This window comes from Hyla sarda, chromosome 6 (assembly GCF_029499605.1).
Source record: "Hyla sarda isolate aHylSar1 chromosome 6, aHylSar1.hap1, whole genome shotgun sequence".
Taxonomy (NCBI): Eukaryota; Metazoa; Chordata; class Amphibia; order Anura; family Hylidae; genus Hyla; species Hyla sarda.
In genome coordinates, this window is record NC_079194.1 from 218078263 (window position 1) to 218096422 (window position 18160).

Here is an 18160-nt window from a genome sequence, read left to right on the forward strand (position 1 = left end):
GTACTCTAGTCCAAAAGGCTGTCAGAGAAGAGCATGTGAGCCAGATGTGCAGCATTGTTCCTTTGTCAGAATGGCACCTCCAGCACGCATCTGAGACATTTGGGTACATCGTGGCCAACAGGGTTGGCACCCTTAATTTCCTGTGCTTTGCAGGAGATGGAGGTGCCATGACATCAGGCAAGAGCTTTGGTCCAATCCGTATCCGAAATCGGGCGGCCCATGTCCCTCTCCCATCCCACTTTGAAGGGTAAGGGCTTAGATTGGTGGAGCTCTAAGAGCAGGGGATACAGTACACTTACGGTGTGGGATAGTGGTGATGTGGACACACAGAGCTTTTCAAAAGCAGTGAGCGGCCTATGTAAGCGTAAAGATTGGCTGGAGGCATTGTAAAAGTGTGTCGACTGAGAATATTGGAACTGGAGGGTCAGAGAGGGAGTGAGTCCACCAACGATGTCAGACAACGGTTTCAAGCCGGAGTTTGTTAGGAGGGATAGGAAAGTAGTGTAGGAGTGTTTACTGAGAGTGAGGAAAGGACTGTGGTGCATCGCTGGGGGGAAGGCTCGATTATTGAATAGAGGGGTAAGTGGGCCATCTTGATCGAAAAGTGCCAATCGGGACATATAGGAGATTTTAGTGCGATGGATGGAGGAGAGGGTTGGAGGTCGATCCTGTATTCTTATGATTTTGGAAGAGGCAGTAGGACTCCAGAGGAAGGTCCGTACATCGCAACCCATCGATTGGCCCTCGAGATTAACCCATTGTTTGTCTTGTGAGTGATGGAAACAGTCCAGGATGCGAGTCAGGACTGATGCCAGGTAGTAGGATTGGTAGTCTGGCATTGCCAGGCCTCCATCCCTCTTCCGCCTTATGAGGACATGTCTCACCAACCTGGAGTGTTTATGAGCCCATAGGAATTCTGATTGCAGGGACGGGGGAGAAGTATGGGGAGACAGGAGAAGAGGTAGAGGAGCCGCGGGAGAACATTCATTTTAAAAATGTTAACTCTACCTATCCAGGAAAAATCTGATATGTAGGTTTTTATCGGTACCTCTTTTGCATATATGTTACTTTTTAACCACTTTTTATAAAGAATGTTGGGATGCGACAAAAAAGCAGCAATTTTGGACTTTCTTTTTTTTCTTGGGGGAGGGACTTTCACTTTTTATTGAAATTATTATTTTTTTTTTTTACACTTTTCATCTCCCCATAGTTGACTATTTATAGCAACCAACAGATTGCAGATACTGAACAGTGCTATGCATTCTCTGGTCTGCTCAATGTGGTCTGCTCTGAGCAGGTGAGGGAATCTCCGGCCACCATGTTGGATAATTGGATCCCCGCTGCCGATCCGATCATCCATTCAAAATGACCGCATTGCCGCAAATGCGGTGATCGGTATCGATCATGGCATCTGAGGGATTAATGGCGGACATCAGTGGAATCACTGATGTCCACCATTACCGGTCCTTGGCTACTGATGGCAGTCGGGAGCTGCCATGCATGTTGCGAGCACTGCTCCGGTACTCGCGTCATGTACAGGACGTAAATGTCCTGGTGCGTTTAGTACACCCCTAAGTGGAAATGTCTAAATTGGGCACAAAGTGTCACTATTTTGAGTGGCCACCATTAATTTCCCTCAGCAACCTGTAGCTCCCCAGTGCCAGCAGCACTCATACAGCCTCAGACTATGAAACTCCAACCACCATGCTTGACTGTAGGCAAAGACACATTTAATTTTGTACTCCTCACCTGTTTGCTGCCACACACTTGACACCATCTGAACCAAATATGTTTATCTTGGTCTCAGTGGGCCACATGATATGGTTCCAGTAATCAATTTCCTTAGTCTGCTTGTCTTCAGCAAACTTTTCAGATATTTTTGTGCTTCATCTTTATCATCTTTAGAAAAGGCTTGCTTATGGGACGACAGCCATGCAGACCAAACTGATGCAGTGTGCTGTACCCCTTCAACATTTGCAGCAAGGTCTATTTCCCAAAGATAACATCTGGATTTGATGTTGAGCACATGCACTTGACTTCTTTGATTCACCTTGGCAAGGCCTGTTCTGAGTGGAACGTGTCCTGTGAAAATGCTGTATGGTCTTGCCCACCCTGCCGCAGCTCTATTTCGGGGTCTTGGCAATCTTATTATAGCCTATGCCACCTTTCTGCAGAGCAACAATTTATAAAAATTTTTTTTTTTAGATCCTCAAAGTTCTTGGCCATGAGGTGTAATGTTGACCAGTATTTGAGAGTATAACAGTGATAACACCATATTTAAGACTGTAAAATGATGGCATTGGCACTCACCCCCTTTAAAACATAGCCTTTATTTCTTAATTAAAATAAAAGTCACTGGTGGGAAAGGAACAACTCCAGCAAGAGCCAAGAAAAGCAACGGCCTGTTTCACAGATTCCCTGCTTCTTCTGGCCTTGACCAAATTTAAGACACCTGCACCCCATTCTCACCTGAGACCTTGTAACACTAGTCACATGACACCGAAAAGGGAAAAGGCTAATTGGGACCAATTTAGACATTTCCACTTAGGGGTGTACTTACTTTTGTTGCCAAGGTTTACACATTAATGGCTGTATGTTAAGTTATTTTGAGGGGATACAACATTGAAGGAGAACTGTCATGCAGGACAACTTATCCCCTATCCAAAGGACAAGGGATAAATGCCTGAAGGTGAAGGTCTGACTGCTGGGACCCCCACAATCTCCTGCATGGCACCCTGGCTCTCCCCTGGAACGGAATGTGTCGACCCCGGCACGAAGGGTCCCAGCAGTCAAACTCCCCATGATCAGACACAAAGGATAAGTTGTCTTCCGTGATAGCTCACCTTTAAACACTGTTCTACAGCTGTACACTTACTACTTTACATTGTAGCAGTGTTATAAAAAGATAACAAATTTACCGTACATTAATGTGAGGGGTGGACTCACTTATTTGAGATTATGTACATTATTTTATATTTTGTACATATTTACCCACTGAAACTACTTGAAATGTCACTTACTTTCTCGATTTTTTCTGGACTTGATAGAAGGGCTGCTCCCATACCACCCTAAAACATAAATAATTTCATAGTAAGAAACAGACTTCATACTCACTATTAACAGAACCTTAAGGCCAGAACTGCAAGTTTTTTAATGCTATAAGATTGATTTTAATAATCCCGCTACGACCGCAGTCCAAAGCAATGCGCCGAGTTGTATACAATCTTGTGGACTGCAATTGTCACTCAACAGTTCAAATCACTCTTGTAGAACTACAAAGAGTCACAGCGTAGCCCTGGCTTAGCTGTTGTCATAATGTGAAGGCAACATGAAAAACAATAAATACCACTGCCTTGTCCCCACTGAACAGTGCTTCCTCATGACATCTTGACATACAGGAAATGCCCAATTTGCCAATCACTGGCTGGACTGGCGACCAAACAGCATTTCCTGTAAGTTTAGTTGTAGACCTGGAAGCATTGATCAGCAGGGGACAGGAACTATGGGAACAGTGTGGGACACTGGATGGGGCACATGAATATCGATTTTTAACTCACTAGATGCCCTTTTAGGTCACCATGTACTAAGGGAAAATGTCTTTAAAGGTCACCTAAAATCACATTGAAAAGTTGTCTTCCAGAGAGGTGGTTCTTTCAAACAAAATGGCCATTTTGCATGTATGGTGGACTGGAAATCTGTCACACAAAACCTTGTCTGGCTAAGGGGATGGTCTTTTTAAAGAAGTGGCTTTTTGGAGAAGTTTCATTGGATTTTTTTGAGGAGAAGTTCAAACAAACAGTTTTTAAGAATAAAACACCCACAGTGACCCATAATACAGATAAAAGGACATACACCGCACACATATATTTGGGGAGATTTATCAAAACCTGTCCAGAGGAAAAGGCGCTGAGTTGCCCATAGCAACCAATCAGATCGCTTCTTACATTTTTCACAGGCCTTTTTCGAAAATTAAAGGGGTTATCCACCATAAGGTGATTTTAGCACCTACCTGCCAGACAGTAATGGACATGCTTAGGAAGGATCTGTTCTTGTTTTTGGGCTAAATGGATATGTTGTGAGATAGCCACAGCTTTATGGTTATCTTTTTGTGAACTGGGTATTTCCTGTTGGAGTTTTCTCTTTTACTACAAATCCCACTTTTCTCCCTCCCACCCTACCCATTGAACCACTAACGAGCTGAATTCCATGCAAAAGCAAAGTGCTTTCTAACCAGGGTGCCTCCAGCTGTTGCAAATTCCCTGTGGTCTCTCCACCCATAGAAGCAGAACAGGCACCCTGTCATCACCTGACTATTGAGGTAGTGTTTCAGCCGCACTGCATACTGGGAATACCTGAGACAGGAGTAATTTTGTATGCTGTTAAAAATGAACATCCAGAGCAAAGATCACATAAAAATGCGAGATCAGCCATCAGAGACAGGTACAGACATTATACCGTATTATGAACTACACTAACTTTATAGCCCCTGTAGAATAGTCACATAAAATAAATTCCTGGAATACCCCTTTAAAGAAGTGATCTGATTGGTTGCTGTGTGCAACTGGTCAGCTTTTCCTCTGGACAGGTTTTGATAAATCTCCCCCATTGTCAATTAAGATTTTGATGCAAACATAAATTTTACACCCATTGAAAAGAAGATCATTGTGATATTGGAGTGTGCTGCAGGTTCCATGTGTTTTAACTGACTGCAGATGTGAATACTGTCTAAGGGTACGCAGATTTGATGCGCAGGATTTGATGCACAGGATTTTCTGCTGCACAGCTTATCTGCAGCTACCAATCCTGCGCATTAAATCTGCGCAGACTACGGTACGTGTGAATAGACCCTTAATGTGTTTCCAAGATGTAATAATTTCAAAATGAGGTACTGTTTAAATGTTTTTTGTAGCTGTCATTCAAAATGGAAGCCATCCCCACTGATTTAGAATAAAGTCTTCTAGGAATTCATTAAGGTCCCCATCTTGACCCAACAGCTGGCTAAAAAAGCCCACGACACATATATGAAGATACTGCAGCCTAAAAAATGAAAGCAATTATAATGTAAAGCACATTAAAAAAATAAAAATAAATAAAAATAAAAAGGATAATACCTTGGTAGAATATTCCTTTGGACAGCCCATGTTAATATCAATAGCAGCAACATCATTTTCTCTACAAAGAAAAAAATTAATATCAAACAAAAACGGATAGTCAATAATATAAACATCAGAAGAAAAAAAAAGAGAAAATAATATAACATAGCACTTACCAACTGGCCTGCTCGCAAAGTTTATTTAAACTGAATAACAGCACATGAACTCAGCTGGGATGCCAGGAGTGGTAGTGCAAGCGCAGGGGCATGACGGAGGCAACAAACAGGTACAATAAGTGATTTTATCAAAGAAAAATAAATAAGAGGGGGTAAACATCTAGCTGGCTGAATCGTAAGGGCCCTTGTGGTAAGGTCCCATGTGAAAGCTTGTTTTGTCAATAAAATTTAGTGAAAAATTACTTAAGGTTAGGAGAAAACTAAATATTTGTGAAACAATTTATAACTTGCTGTAGCACCCATATAGTTTATTGCCTAATAAGGCCTTGTGGACGTTATTATAGAGGCAAAACCCAAATAAATGTATTTAAATGTTTCAGGGAACATAAATATTTGATGAGGACAGGCACAGGAGCAACCCGTTTTATAGGAGGTATACAAGATTTCCATTTTGAAAATCCTAATGGATTGTGTTTTGAACGACTAGAGTGCATTGTTTATTACAGAAAGAAGTTTTGTGGATTACCGTATATACTCGAGTATAAGCAGAGTTTTCGTGCTTATACTCGAGTGAACTCTCCGCCTGTCAGTGGACTTCAACCTGCAGACCTCCAGATGTTGCAAAACTAAAACTCTCAGCATGCCCGGGCATGCTGGGAGTTGTACTATTGAAACCTCTGGAGGTCCGCAGGTTGAAGACCACTGCGGCCTTCGTCATCATCCAGACACCCCCTTTAGTTTTCTACTCACCTCCCCTCGGTGGGAAGTAAGGGTGAGCTGTTCCGGGCCATCTATGCTGCAGGGACCATCCGGTGGGGAGGGTTAGTCGTTCTGGGGGGCCCTCTTATCCGCGCTCCGGGCCTGCCCCGGACTAGTGACGTTGCCTTGACGACGACGCACAGGGACTCGCATGAACGTCCCTGTGCGTCGTCGTCAAGGCAATGTCACTAGTCCGGGGCCGGGCCCGGAGGAGAGAAGAGGGACCCCCGGTGAAAATGAGCAGCCCGGAACCACTAACCCTCCCCACCGGACGGACCCTGCAGCACAGATGGACCGGACCAGCTCACCCTTCCTTTCCACCGAGGGGAGGGGAGTAGAAAACTAAAGGGGGTGTCTAGATTATGACGAAGGCCGCAGTGGTGTTCAACCTGCGGACCTCCAGAGGTTTCAAAAGTACAACTCCCAACATGCCCGGGCATGCTGGGAGTTGTAGTTTTGCAACATCTGGAGGTCCGCAGGTTGAAGACCACTGATGAATGGATTGACAGGTAGTGTTGATGAAGGGGGGGGGGATGATGACGGGGGTCTGGATGATGACATGGGGGGATGATGTATTTCCCACCCTAGGCTTATAGTCGAGTCAATAACTTTTTTTTTTTTTTTTTTTTTTTTTTTTTTTTTTTTTCTTCTCCCTCCTGGGTTTTTGGGGTGAAATTAGGGGCCTCGGCTTATATTCGGGTTGGCTTATACTCGAGTATATACGGTAGTAAGCTGAACGCTTTGGGCTCAATGGGGCTGAATGAGCATAACAACGTGACCCCTTTCATATGAAACACACGACTTTGTTTTTAATATGTTGTTTAGTATATACTTAGTCATGGTTACCTCCTGCACTTGTATATAGCAGCACATAGAATATGATGATGTTAGAGACCAGAAGAGACATCAGAGTTATGGGATATGGGCCATTGCCTCAGTCACATCCCTGCACTTGCACAACCCCTCCCGGCATCCCAGCATCACGCCACAATCTGCAGCTGACAGATTCCCATTAATGAAAGATGCTTTGCCATATTCTGACCCCTATAACTTTTTAGTATCCATATGAAGTATCTATGGAGCAGTGTTAGGGATCGTTTTTTTGCAATGTGATTTGTTGTCTCTCAGCAACATTTCAGGGTATATGGGACTTTTTGACTGCCTTTTATTTCAATTTTCCAAAGATGACATGTGACCAAAAATCAGCAATTCTGGCATTTTTTTCACTTACTATATTTAATATGTGGCATGAATAACTGTATATTTTAACACTTTGGACATTTTCACGCACTGCAATAACAATTATGTTTACTGGGGGAAAAAAATTAGAAAAGGGGTGTGATTTTAAAAAACATTTTACTCCAGCACCGCTTTACCTGTTATTTACATATTGATTCCTGAGATTGTTTTAGTATGTCTATGTAGCCTGATTTAGGGCTATGTGTTATTTTCTATGGTTTTTCTTTTTTTTTTTTCTATTTTGAAAAAGTTAATGAAAAAGCTATTGAAAAAAAGCTGCATCTAGAGGGTAAATTACCAGGATTAGACTGAAGTCCAATCTCAGCAGCTGCTGGCGAATGTCACCTGTAATATACAGCATTCATCTTCTGCATATGGTTTGGATGATATGACACATGCATGAATTATGAATGTAAGGGGGGTATTCCAGTGATAACCGATTGTCTTTACTGTTGACAGACAATAGGACACATAGAGAAAATAAAATAAGTAAAAAAACAAAGTTAACAAACCAAAAAACAAACCTACATAAGTTTGGCTACAGCCAGTGCTCTTTCTGGATCAGCCGTCCCCTATAGTAAAATATAACATATATAGTAATAGTCACAAGTAAAGCACAAAAGTTGGTTAAATATAGACAACAGTTCATTGGTTGTCTTTCAAGAAAGTTTTAAGAAGGGATGTTTTATCATAAATTAAATTACTTTAATTTCAGAAATGTAAATATTGTTTAACTTCATTATAATTTATAATTTTATAAATAAATATACTGGCGCAACTGTATAAAAAATGTATATTTATTAATAAGTAGTAAGTAAAAGGAGGTATATCACAAGGTTCTAAAAAAGTATTTACGACTTCAAAATTCTTCAATGGCGTGGTGAGTAAAAGTTTTTTAGTCTAAAAAGAAAAAATGGATATATGTGAATCTCAAAAAATGTTCAATGTAAAAAACATTATTAGGTGGTTATGAAAGGTAAAAAAGGTTATATTACACCCACCTAATCTGGCTGGCCTTGATTGTGCGTGGGCCATTTAGTTTCTGTATGTATTATGGGGTACTGCCGCTGTTTATAATACAAAGTTGAAATAAAAAATATAGAAACTAGTGGGCAAAGAAAACGGGTGAGCAAAGAAAGTTATATGGTGCTCACCCTGTTTCTTAACACATACGGTATATTTAGGATTCTGATCCTTGGAAGATGGCTGACCAGAATCCGAAATATATGTGTTAAGAAGCAGGGTGAGCACCATATAACTTTCTTTGCTCACCCATTTACAGCTGTATTGGTGCTCACTAGCTTCTATATTAATTTTTGTTTCAACTTTGTATTATAAACAGCTGCAGTACCCCATACACAGGACCACATACATAATACATACAGAAACTAAAGGGCCCACGCACAATCAAGGCCAGCCAGATTAGGTGGGTGTAATATAACCTTTTTTTACCTTTCATAACCACCTAATATTAATGTTTTAATGTTTTTTACATTGAACATTTTTTGAGATTCACACATAGAAATTTTTTCTTTTTAGACTGAAAACTTTTACTCACCACGCCATTGAAGAGTTTTGAAGTCAAATACTTTTTTAGAACCTTGTGATATACTTCCTTTTACTTACTACTTATCAATAAATATACATTTTTTATACAGTTGTGCCAGTATATTTATTTATTATGTTTTAAACCCTGTATGGGAGACTAGGGACCAATATATATATATATATATATATATATATATATATATATATGTCACATACATATCATTGCCACCCGCTCCTAGGTAGCGCTAGTTCACATAATTCATAATTTGCTAATGTACAGTCTCAAACACCTCTACAAGTAATCTCAAATGCAGTCAGATGACCATGCTCCTTCTATTTATATCATGTTGATGTCTCTATTTTTCCTTGTCTGCCTTCTTTTCCCCTGTCTCTGGAGGTAATATGTTTAAAAGTGTCTGCCCACAAAGCTTCCCAGCCACATTCAGCCTATTTGCAGTTGCTGGTTGGAAAGCAGGGGAGTGGGCTGTCTTATGTAAGTTCCTTCGAGCTCCAGCTGCCATTTTGACTCATTGGACCCCCAGAGGTGGTCAGATAAGTCTTTCAGCCGCCCTTATGTTTCAAATGCTGTGATCAGTGTTGATCACTACATCTGAAGGGTTAACTGTGGGCATCAGCATGATTGCTGATGTAGGTCGTTAGCGGCGGGTCCCCAGCTGCTGATAGCAGCAGGGAACAGCGGTCTTTAAAGTTGGCACAACTCCTGTGCTCCCTTCATAGTCCTGATAGCTCAGGGTGTACATGTACATCCTTGTGTGCCAAGTACCAGGCAGACAGTCCATACAGGTATATCCTGCGTCCTCTAAGGGTTAAATAAATAAAAATTATTTGTGTAACAGGTAAACATATACTGAACAATTGCTGGAAGTCAGGAATACAACACAGCTTTTATGTTCCTTTTGACCAGGTATACATTCTTATACCTGAGCTCTGCATATGTTTGCAAACTGCATTTAGAAAACATCACAAATGAACACTCTTACCATCTGAAATACAACCCGATCTTTCTCCCTTTCACAAGTCTGAAAAATGACTCTCTCTGTGGGAGCGATGTAGTCCACTGTCTGGAGAACCTCTGCAGTAAATAAAATACAAATAGTTCTTAAAGCTGAAGCAGACACTGCTTTTTTCACATCTATCAATCCCATATAGGGTTTTTGTTAGTATATCTTCTACTCTTAGTATGGATGTCCCGATACCAATACAGGCATCGGTATCGAAATCGATACTGGACATGTGCACGAGTACTTGTACCTGTGCCAATGTCCCTGATACCTATTTTAGCACAAATTCACAAGTAAGAAAATGTGAAAAAAGTTTAAAAATGGCCTAAAGAAGGATACTCCAGTGGAAAACAAATTTTTTTTTTCAAATCAACTGGTGCCAGAAAGTTAAACAGATTTGTAAATTACTTCTATTAAAAAAATCTTAATCCTTCCAGTACTTATCAGCTGCTGTATGCTCCAGAGGAAGTGGGATTGTTCTTTTCTGTCTGCCCACAGTGCTCTCTGCTGACAACTCTGTCCATGTCAGGAACTGTCTGGAGAAGGAGAGGTTTGCTATGTAGATTTTCTCCTACTTTGGACAGTTCCTGATATGGACAGAGGTGTCAGCAGAGAGCACTGTTGTCAGACAGAAAATAACAACTTCCTGTAGCATAAGGCATCTGATAAGTACTGATAAGTACTGGAAGGATTAAGATTTTTTTTGTAGAAGTAATTTACAAATTTGTTTAATTTCTTAACCTGTTTGGGACGGATGGCGTACCTGTATGCCCTTCACCCACTCCCTATGTATAATGCGGGGCCACGCCATGGCCGGGACCCGTAGCTAATAGTGCACGGCAATGATCGCGGTGCCGCGCACTATTAACCCTTTAGACGCGGCATTCAAAGTTGAACGCCGCTTCTAAAGTGAAAGTAAACGAATGTCTGTTAGCTCAGAGGGCTGTTCGGGACAGCAGGAGGGCACCTACCTTCCTCCTCGCTGTCCAATCGCCAAATGACTGCTCAGTGCCTGAGATCAAGGTATGAGCAGTCAATCAGCAGAATCATTGATCAATGGTTTCCTATAAGAAACCATTCATCAATGTAAAAGATCAGTGTGTGCAGTGTTATAGCCCCCTATGGGAGTTATAACATTGCAAAAAAAAAAAAAAGTGAAAAAAAAAAAGTTAATAAAGATCATTTAACCCCTTCCCTAATAAAAGTTTGAATCACCCCTCATTTCCCATAAAAAAAAAACAGTGTAAATAAAAATAAACACCTGTGATATCGCCGGGTGCGGAAATGTCCGAATTATAAAAATATATCGTTAATAAAACCGCACAATCAATGGCGTACGCGCAAAAGAATTCCAAAGTCCAAAATAGCGTATTTTTGGTCACTTTTTATATTGTGAAAAAATGAATAAAAAGTCAGATCAATACAAAAATGGTACCGCTAAAAACGTCAGATCCGGCACAAAAAATGAACCATCATACCGTCCTGTACGTGGAAAAAAATATATAAAAAGTTATAGGGGTCAGAAGATTACAAATTTAAACGTATAAGTTTTCCTGCATGTAGTTAGGATTTTTTCAAGAAGTACAAAATCACACCTACATAAGTAGGGTATCATTATAATCGTATGGACCTACAGAATAAAGAGAAGGTGTAATTTTTACTGAAAAATTTACTGCATAGAAACGGAAGCGCCCAAAAGTTACAAAATGTAATTTTTTCTTCAATTTTGTCGCACAATTATTATTTTTTTCGTTTTGCCCTAGATTTGTAGGCAAGATGACTGATGTCATTAGAAAGTAGAATTGGTGGCTCAAAAAAAAAAAAAAGCCATCATATGCAAAATTGAAAGGGTTATGATTTTCAAAAGGTAAGAAGGAAAAAACGAAAGTGCAAAAACTGACAAACCGTCTGTCCCCAAGGGGTTAAACCAGTTAATTTGAAAAAAATTGTCTTCCACTAGAGTACCCCTTTAAAAGGACTGAAGATGAAAGATCTGAGTTCAGACTATGTACAAATATTCTCAGTAAATTACAATTTTATATTTAATACTGAAATGTAAAGAGTTACCTTACCATTTACAACTCGCTTACACTGCAACATCTTTATATCAACCAGCTCCTAAAAGAAACCAGATAAAAGACCATTTTTTATGCACATAAGTACACATGCAAAATAGATATGAGGCCAAATTAACATGAATGTTGTAGCAATTAAATGGAAATGTTTCCCTAGATTTACTGCAGTTTTAGGCCATACAGTTTAACATGTGCATAACACAAAAAAACTAAAACTGGAAAATACACTACTTTAATGGGACACTATCGTCTAAAAAGGAACACTAGGCTAGGAGAAAGATAGGGAAGGCACTATTGCTGTAAAACGATTATTTAACATCACATTAAGGAGTACCTGCCACCATCTCCATTGCTTTATACACTGCTCAAAAAATAAAGGAAACATGAAGATAACACATCCTACATCTGAATGAATGAACTAATCGTATGAAATACTTTCGTCTTTACATAGTTGAATGTGCTGATAACAAAATCCCACAAAAATATCAATGGAAATCAAATTTATCAACCCATGGAGGTCTGGATATGGAGTCACACTTAAAATCAAAGTGGAAAACCACACTACAGGCTGATCCAACTTTATGTAATGTCCTTAATACAAGTCACAATGAGGCTCAGTAGTGTGTGTGGCCTCCACGTGCCCATATGACCTCCCTACAATGCCTGGGCATGCTCCTGATGAGGTGGCAGATGGTCTCCTGAGGGATGTCCTCCCAGACCTGGACTAAAGCATCCGCCAACTCCTGGACAGTCTGTGGTGGATGGAGCGAGACATGATGTCCCAGATGTGCTCAATAAGATTCAGGTCTGGGGAATGGGCGGGCAAATCCATAGCATCAATGCCTTCCTCTTGCAGGAACTGCTGTCACACTCCAGCCACATGAGGTCTAACATTGTCTTGTATTAGGAGGAACCCAGGGCCAACCACACCAGCATATGGTCTCACAAGGGGTTTGAGGATCTTATCTCAGTGCCTAATAGCAGTCAGGCTACCTCTGGCAAGGACATGGAGGGCTGTGCGGCCCCCCAAAGAAATGCCACCCCACACCATTACTGACCCACCGCCAAACTGGTCATGCTGGAGGATGTTGCAGGCAGCAGACTGTCACATGTGCTCAGTGTGAACCTGCTTTCATCTGTGAAGAGCTCAGGGCACCAGGGGAGAATTTGCCAATCTTGGTGTTCCCTGGCAAATGCCAGACGTCCTGCACGGTGTTGGGCTGTAAGCAAAACCCCCACCTGTGGACGTTGTGCTCTCATTAGGGATCGACCGATTTTGGGCATTATTGGTATCGGCAATTGCCTTGCCGATAAGCCGATAATGCCCCGCCCCCCGCACCGCCCCCACCGCACCGCGACCGCCACCCCCTTCGACCCACCGCACCGCACCCCCCAACGTGATGCTGGGCGGTATACCGGTATGGATTTTTGCCCATACCGCTATCCCGGTTGGGCCCCTCCCCCACCCTCAGAGTCAATAAAAAAATTAAACTTACCCATAATGGGGGTGGTCCGGGCCATCCATCCTTCCTTCCTGTAGTGTCCGGGGGCGTTCCGGGTGAAGAGTGAACCGGTCCGGGCTGTCCTTCTTCTCCGGCGGTCATCTTCTCCACTCCGGGCAGGCTCCGGCCTAGTACACTGCATAGACGCCGCTACGCCGTGACGTCAGGTGCGTCGCTGCTCACTCTTCACCCGGAACGCCCCCGGACACTACAGGAAGGAAGGATGGATGGCCCGGACCACCCTGACAGGCAGGGGGAGAGAAGAGGGTGGCGGCGGCGGCCTATGGCCCTGCAAAAGCCACTGCAGATCATTGATTTAAATCGCCCGCTTTAAATCAATGATCTGCAGCGGTGTCGCAGGGGGTTAAATAGCCGATAACTTATACCGGAATATCGGTATAAGTTATCGGCTATCGGCCCTAACCTGCACTGATTATCGGCCCTAAAAAAATTATATCGGTCGATCCCTAGCTCTCATACCACCCTCATGGAGTCTGTTTCTGACTGTTTGAGTGGACACATGCACATTTGTGGCCTGCTGGAGGTCATTTTGCAGGGCTCTGGCAGTGCTCCTCCTGCTCCTCGGAGGGAGTGGTCCTGCTGCTTGGTTGTTGCCCTCCTTCGGCCTCCTCCACATCTCCTGATGTACTGGCCTGTCTCCTGGTAGCGCCTCCATGCTCTGGACACTACGATGACAGACACATAGCACACCGTCTTGCCACAGCTCGCATTGATGTGCCATCTTTGATGAGCTGCACTACCTGAGCCACTTGTGTGGATTGTAGACTCCGTCTCATGCTACCACTAGAGTGAAAGCACCGCCAGCATTCAAAAGTGACCAAAACATCAGCCAAGAAGCATAGGAACTGAGAAGTGGTCTGTGGTCACCACCTGCAAAACCACTCCTTTATTGGGGGTTTCTTGCTAATTGCCTATAATTTCCACCTGTTGTCTGTTCCATTTGCACAACAGCATGTGAAATTGATTGTCAATCAGTGTATCTTCCTGAGTGGACAGTGTGATTTCACAGAAGTGTGACTGACTTGGAGTTACATTGTGTTGTTTAAGTATTCCCTTTATTTTTTGAGCAGTGTATTATGCTGCTGGTATGTTGCCTTCTTCATTATCTGCCCCCCACAGTTTTTATTTTTTATTTTTGTCCAGTATTTCCTTCATAATCCTCTTTCAAAGCTTGCTCACTGCAGGCAGTGTTCAATGTAGCTGAGGTGTGCCATGCAGGGTGCACAGCGCTCGCTCTCGTCTGTCTGATTGACAAGCAGGGGGCTGAGCTGTGCTCGTCAGTGTCCAGGCTGCGCTATGAGGGCTAGGACTCATGCAGGAGTCTGAATTTTATGAGAAACTTGCGGCCGGGACATGTAGGGAGGCCCCTAGTGGTCGGTTTTTATAAGTCAAAATATATATATATATATATATATATATATATATATATATATATTTATTTATTTTTTTTTTTTTTTTTTAATGACATGGTATTAGAAAATTGTTTCTAGTACATTAATTAACAACATAAAAAGTTTTTGTGATGACAGGTACTCCAGTGGAAAACTTATTTATTTTTTTTTTATCAACTAATGCCAGAAAGTTAAACAGATTTGTAAATTACTTCTATTAAAAAATCTTAATCCTTCCAGTACTTATTAGCTGCTGAATACTACAGAGGAAAATCTTTCCTTTTTGGAACAGAGCTCTCTGCTGACATCATGACCACAGAGCTCTCTGCTGACATCTCTGTCCATTTTAGGAACTGACCAGAGCAGCATATGTTTTCTAAGGGGATTTTCTTCTACTCTGGACAGTTCTTAAAATGGATACGTAATGGATAGTAACAGCGCTCTGTGGTATAATAAATGAGAGATAAGCATAAAAATACAAGGGCTATATGGCTGCTCACCTGAGGTAGTTGTGTAGCAACATACAACAATGGTGAGCATATAAAAGTGGGGTGTCCGCAGACATTGGAGAGAAGGATGGCTTCAATAGAAACGCTGGTTCCATGTGGCGCAGGACACAGGTAACACCTGCGCCACATGGAACCGGCGTTTCTATGGAAGCTATCCTTCTCTCCAAGTTCTTAAAATGGACAGAGGTGTGAGCAGAGAGCACTGTGGTCATGATGTCAGCAGAGAGCTCTGTGTTCCAAAAAGTAAAGAATTTCCTCTGCAGCAGGAGCTACTAAGTACCAGAAGGATTAAGATTTTTTTTTATATAAGTAATTTACAAATCTGTTTAACTTTCTGGCACCAGTTGATTAAAAAAAAAAAAGTTTTCCACCAGAGTACCCCTTAAAAAAATATTATTAACCAGATCAGCAGAGAGGTATCCAAGACCAAGTGAGGGTGCGTCACCTAGCAACATAGCATGTGCAAAAGCCAAGGTAAAGAGAAAAAGATGAAGGTTGCACTCACCCAAAAGACATAAAAAAAATTTAACTTTATTCAGTCCATTTAAAACTATGGGGGAGATTCATCAAAACCTGTGCAGAGGAAAAGTGGTGCAGTTGCCCATAGCAACCAGAGTGTTTCTTTAATTTTTCACAGGCCTCTTTAAAAATGAAAGAAGCAATCAGATTAGCTGCTACGAGCAACTGCACCACTCTTCCTCTGCACAGGTTTTGATAAATTTCTCCCTATATGCCTGTGGAGGCAGAGTCTGTAGCCAGCACATGGCTAAAAAACTGGCCTCCAACCGGTTCTTTCAGCCTTGTGCTGACTACAGACTCTCTGCCTCCTCGAGTATATCATTTGTTTCCCCACAACAGCACTATGTTGGTTTTTATTGGTACAATTTTGTAATACGTATGACTTTTTCAATCATGTTCTTTTTGTTTTTTTGGAAAGCATTTCTGTTTGGTTTTTGTTTGTTTGTTTTTAATGGTAATCACCTTACCTGCTTGACAGACGCAGGTTAGTATACCATACAGTTTTAACAGGTTTTATTATCACCAGAGAGAAACGTTTATTAAAAAATAAACCAGGGGCAACACTGTATGTGTATGAATCTATAAATATACATGAATGTCTGCTTACCTCGCAGTATACAATGTCCGCACCATAATCTAAAGCGAGAAGACGCATTGGCAAAGTCCCCACACGAACCATCGGAGCCAAGATTAATTTATCACAGAATGAAAGTACCATTGTGATAGCTCCTAAAAAATATAGAAAATAAAATGTTCAGACACGTTTTAATTGACAACTCTTCCATATTCACATCACGCTTCCAAGATCCGGCGGGGAAATTTCAAAACTATCATATCCCAATGGTACCAAAATGAGTTTAAAGGGGTACTCCGGTGGAAAACATTTTTTTTTAAACAACTGGTGCCAGAAAGTTAAACATATTTTTTCAATATATTTAAAAATCTTAATCCTTCCAGTACTTATTTGCTGTTGTATGCTCCACAGGAAGTTGTATAGTTCTTTTCTGTCTGACCACAGTGCTCCCTGCTGACACCTCTGTCTGTGTCAGGAACTGTCCAGAGCAGAAGTTTGCTAAGGGGATTTGCTAGTACTCTGGACATTTCCAGACAGACAGAGGTGGCAGCAGAGAGCACTGTGGTCAGACTGAATGTTGTTTCCGTGCCGGGGGTGACTTGGAGCACGGGCGGACCTTTGTGACGTCCCTGCTGCTGTTTGCTATCAGCGGGACCCAGCAGAGAAGCAGCAGCAGTAACGTCAAGAAGCTCCATCCATGCTCGAAATCACCCCCGGGAACGAAAACAATGGAGGAAGATAGCGGGAGAACTGGAGCACTGAACGGGACTAGATAAGTATGGTTGTCATAAGTGTCACCTGCACTACTTCTCTGTACTGACAGGTTAGTGCAGGTGACACAGATAACAGATTTCCTTTCATGCTGCTCAAACCATAAGTCATTGAGACAGCTCCTAGTGGCTTCTCCCCACCCCACCAGTATTGACTGATAGAGGAGTTCCTGTTCGGGTAAAAGGGAGAGATCTATCTATCAAGGCCAGTGTGGTCAGGAGAAACTGATAGGGATGACCCTTATGTTTCTAATGACTGATCAATATATTAATATTAAAATGCCATTTCTGCTGCAAAAATATCTGTTCCCTTACCCTTTAACCCAGATTCATCAGAATGCTAAACATTTCATCTTATCGCTTTGCCTGTAATTAAGAAACCTTGGGATGAAGACTCTGAATACAGGACGTCTAAACATTGGACTTTGTGGAAAGATGCTGAATTCTTAAGCTAACAGGACTTGCAAGATAATGACTTATGCTACGCCACGCTCAAATGACCAATCAGCATACAGAACGATGCATAATTTTACCTTTCACCCTCCCCTTTTTCTCAGTTTGTAAAAACCAAATTTACTTCCTGTAATAAACAGAACTCCCTGGGGCACAGAGGAGAGAACCCATACCAACCTGGCCTTGTGTGAATTCTCTTACGTCGGATATTAGTATAACGGTAGTCACTCACAGATTAATCCATCCTTAACACCGGGGACTGCCCTGATGACTTCTGGTTGAAGTGGCATAAAAAGTGATGACCAGTCCCTGTTGCGCAGCCAGGTTACCAAGGTGATCATATGACGCTGAATGAATTCTATGCATGGGTCCAATAACGTACAATTATCCCAGTGTACAAAATGCGCTGTGTGTCACGACTGTCTCGGCATGGAGTGCGTCTCTCCACGCCCTATTCTTTACAGGTACATTGACATGTCTGTTAATAATTTCTTCTGATGTCAGAAGTT

The 18160-nt window shown here is 41.9% G+C and overlaps 1 protein-coding gene across 3 annotated transcripts in view; it reads right to left on the reverse strand.

Moving 5' to 3' along the window:
- Positions 1-18160, reverse strand: part of DUS2 (dihydrouridine synthase 2) — a 90457-nt gene that overhangs the window by 46501 nt on the left and 25796 nt on the right. For all 3 annotated transcript variants that reach the window (XM_056526438.1, XM_056526437.1, XM_056526439.1), the window contains exons 2-7: positions 16462-16583; positions 11910-11955; positions 9817-9908; positions 7796-7839; positions 5112-5172; positions 3021-3068 (exon numbers count right to left, since the gene is read on the reverse strand). In XM_056526438.1, the coding sequence (XP_056382413.1) occupies positions 3021-3068; positions 5112-5172; positions 7796-7839; positions 9817-9908; positions 11910-11955; positions 16462-16572 (402 nt within the window). In that variant the 5' untranslated portion in view covers positions 16573-16583. The remainder of the gene's footprint in view (positions 1-3020; positions 3069-5111; positions 5173-7795; positions 7840-9816; positions 9909-11909; positions 11956-16461; positions 16584-18160) is intronic.